The 3,253-nt window shown below is 56.4% G+C and overlaps 1 protein-coding gene across 1 annotated transcript; it reads right to left on the bottom strand.

The window, feature by feature from the left end:
- Window positions 1-745: 745 nt before the first annotated feature.
- Window positions 746-2,719, bottom strand: CDPF1 (cysteine rich DPF motif domain containing 1). The gene is given in 4 exon segments (XM_025038973.1): window positions 746-1,430; window positions 1,489-1,678; window positions 2,609-2,629; window positions 2,631-2,719. Coding segments are annotated over 4 exon segments (384 nt in total). The 3' UTR covers window positions 746-1,346.
- Between the last annotated feature and the right edge of the window lie 534 nt (window positions 2,720-3,253).

Genomic DNA, 3,253 nt, shown 5'->3' with positions numbered 1-3,253 from the left:
TGCACTTCCTGTGGCCCGCAGCAGTACGTCACACAAATTACTTCCCCAGGTGAGGTAGAGGGATGAGCCCCAGGGAGGGTCCCGCCTCCTTTCGCTCAGGGTCACACAATGCCCGCTGTGGGCACCCACAGCCCGAAGCTCACACTTTGCCCTACCGGAACTAGAACTTTCTGGTTGTAGGAGCATATGAAGCATTGACTATCCCACCTTGAACCTCACATTTCTGAGTGTCATTAATGTCCACAGGCTTCAGGGAGCTGAGCCATGATTGCAAACCAAGGCCGCTCCTGTGTGGACTCTGGCCTGGGCATGGGGTCTTGCCGGCCACCCCTTCCCTTCACCTACCCGGTCTGAGGGGCACAGTGGTCAAGGGTGCAGAGCAGTATGGCTTTGCTGAGTGCTTCCCACAGGCCCAGACCCCTCCCTCCATGCTGCTGAAGTGGGCCGGCATGTACCAAGGAGCATGGTGGGCGCCCTTCACGGGCCTGGGTCCAGGGCCAAATGGTGGGCTGTGGTAGGCAGGCCGGGAGCACAAGGAGTCCTCTGTGTCTGGCTGCCACAGTGTTTCTACCTCTCAGAGTCCCTGTCTTTCAGTTGTCCTTTGCCATGTGCTCGGTGGGGTGCTGGGGACAGCCCCCGCCATATGCACCCAGCTGAGAGGAGGTGCAAAGGCTGTAGCCAGAGCCAGAACAGCCAGGGGGAGACCAACAGGGCACCTCAAGGAATGTGCTTTACCTATGAAAAAGAGAAACAGTGAAGCAGTGTCAGCATCACAGCCAAGTTCAGAACCTGCGGGCACAGGTGTCAGGGGCTTCGGCTATGGGGACCACCCACTGAGCCTAAACTGAAGCTTCCTGCAACTGTTAAGCCTCATCACCCTCACCTTTCTGCCACTGAAGGACAGGAGGCCGGCTGTTTCCATGTGGCCTGTGACAGCTCCCTTGTTCATACTTCGCCCCCAGGCAGTACGCTGGGTGACCGCTGGAGGGCGGATCCCTCAGGTCCCAGGTGCCCCACTCTCCGACTATCCCGCCATGTTGCGAGGGAGGCAGCACGTGGCCACCTCCATAATCAGTGGGGGAAATAGCACCTGGCCACCTGCACTGCTGGTGGAGGGGAAGTGGCACACGGACACCGGCACAGATGGTAGGGGACGGGGGGAGAATTATCGGGGGTCTGGGGGTGGTGCAGAACCTCCATCAATCTGTTTCTATTCCTCCACTCCAAGGAGAGCCTCTGATTCACCCCAGTTTGCCGCTGCATCTGTCCCCTGTCCTCCGCTGGCTGCAGGGGCCGTCCATATGAGAACCCAACGGACCTCTATGAACCAGCCCCGGCCACTTCACCTAGTGACCATGAGGGACCCCAGGGTCACTGTGACAAGGAAACGTGGAGGCACACACCGTCCTTGGGAAAGGGTCACGTGTCACCTGTCCCTCGATCATGTCTGTAGAGTCCCAGACACGGTGGCAGACGGAAGAGTGTCACCTGTCCCTCGATCATGCGTGTGGAGTCCCAGCCACGGTGGGGAAGGAAGAGAGGAACAGCCGCACGTGGCTCACTCACCGGGCCCACGCACACCAGCCTGCTGCATACACTGCACCGCGAGCCGAGGATCAGGAATCTGTCCTTGTCCGAGGCGAAGGGGTCCTTCATGACGTAGCTCTCCTCCAGCAGGCTGTAGGACAGTAAGTGACGCCAGCATCGGAACCTCTGCTGGCAGAAGCTCCGCGGCAGCCTGGACCTCCCCGGAGCCTGCACACGGCCGGCGCGTCGGGGAGGGGATGGTCCCCTGCTCTGGGCTCTGAAACACCCCGGTGGAGACAACCACCCCTCTTCCGCCGGAAAGAGGGCAGCTACAGCTCAAGCCCCCAGCCCCACCAGGATGGGGGCGGAGGCACGAGGCCTCCATCCGGTTCTCGAGCTGTCCCCTCACACCAGCTCGGTGACACCCACTCCCGAACTGTCTGCCTCCAGGCGGGGAGAACCAGGGCACAGTGCTGGCCTCACAGCACGCATCAGAAAGGCGACTCGTGGGGCCCCAAGATGACAACCCCGGTTCCCGGTCAGCAGAAGAAACAGCCAGAAGAAAGAAGCCTTGCCCCCTGCCACTTGTCCAAGGTGAGTGACACACTAGTCAACTTCCTCAAGATGTGCCATTTGATGAAGGACGAGAATCAAGCCCGGAGACCTGCTGGCTCTACCCTAGGCCTTCCCTGGGCAGCTCAGAGGAAGCCGCCCTCAGCCCTCACTCCCACCACTGCAAGAGCCACAGGCAGGCGGGTTTTCCGCAGACAACCAGCAGGATGGAACAAGCCCCGGCCGCAGCTCCGTTCACACCTAGCTGCTGAGCGGTTCCAGCCTGAGTCACAGTGCTGCTACCCCAGCTGGAGAAGGTGCTGGACTCCAGGCTCAGCTGGAAGGAAGGGGCTCGCAGGTTCAGGAAGAGCTGGATGGCCCTCGAGCCTTGCCCCGTGCCCCCTCGGGCCACAGTGAAACGTCCAGAGGTGGGCAGGGTGGGTCTAAAGCCAATGCCCAAGGCACGTGTCAGACTCAAGCAAGCCGGCTCTGGGCAGGGCTTCTTGGGCCAGTGGACACTGGTACTCACAGGACTGACTGGGTGTTGGGGCTTCTGCCCCACATAGCTGTACGGAGCTGTCAAGGCACAGAGCTGGCACTCAAATACACCCAAGGGACGGTGTTCTGACTCACACGCCATCTGAGAGATCAAGACACAGGCACATCAGAACCAACGAATACCCACATTTCAAAGCCTCCTGCTGCATGCTTCTTATGTGGAATCAGAGGGCACCCCTTACAGACAAGAAACCTCAAATTTAGAGTAAGTACAAGACCTGCTCTAGGTCACATTATGTTCAAGTGCATATGAGATATTCACTAAGAGACATTATATGTTAGGACATAAAAATGAGCCTCAAAGTATTAAAGACTGTAAAATCATAGAGTACGTTCTGCAGTACCAAAATAATATCAGTAACAAAGAAATACCTGCAAAATTTCCAAAGATGTGGGAATTAAACAATATACTTCTAAATAAACCATTGTTCAAAGGAGAAATCACAAAAGAAAGTAGGAAATATTTAGAACTAAATGAAAACTAAAGTATAATACATCAGGATATGTAAAACACAGTTTAAGCAGTGTTCACAGGGAATTTGCGCTTTAAATGTTTAAGTTGGAAAAGGTTGAAAACCAGTCATTTCAGTTTCTACCTTAAGAAGTTAGAAAAGGC

This window comes from Pteropus alecto, unplaced genomic scaffold (assembly GCF_000325575.1).
Source record: "Pteropus alecto unplaced genomic scaffold, ASM32557v1 scaffold1991, whole genome shotgun sequence".
NCBI classification, from domain to species: domain Eukaryota; kingdom Metazoa; phylum Chordata; class Mammalia; order Chiroptera; family Pteropodidae; genus Pteropus; species Pteropus alecto.
Note: the sequence above shows the minus strand (reverse complement) of the source record. Positions and strands in the feature narration are given on the sequence as shown.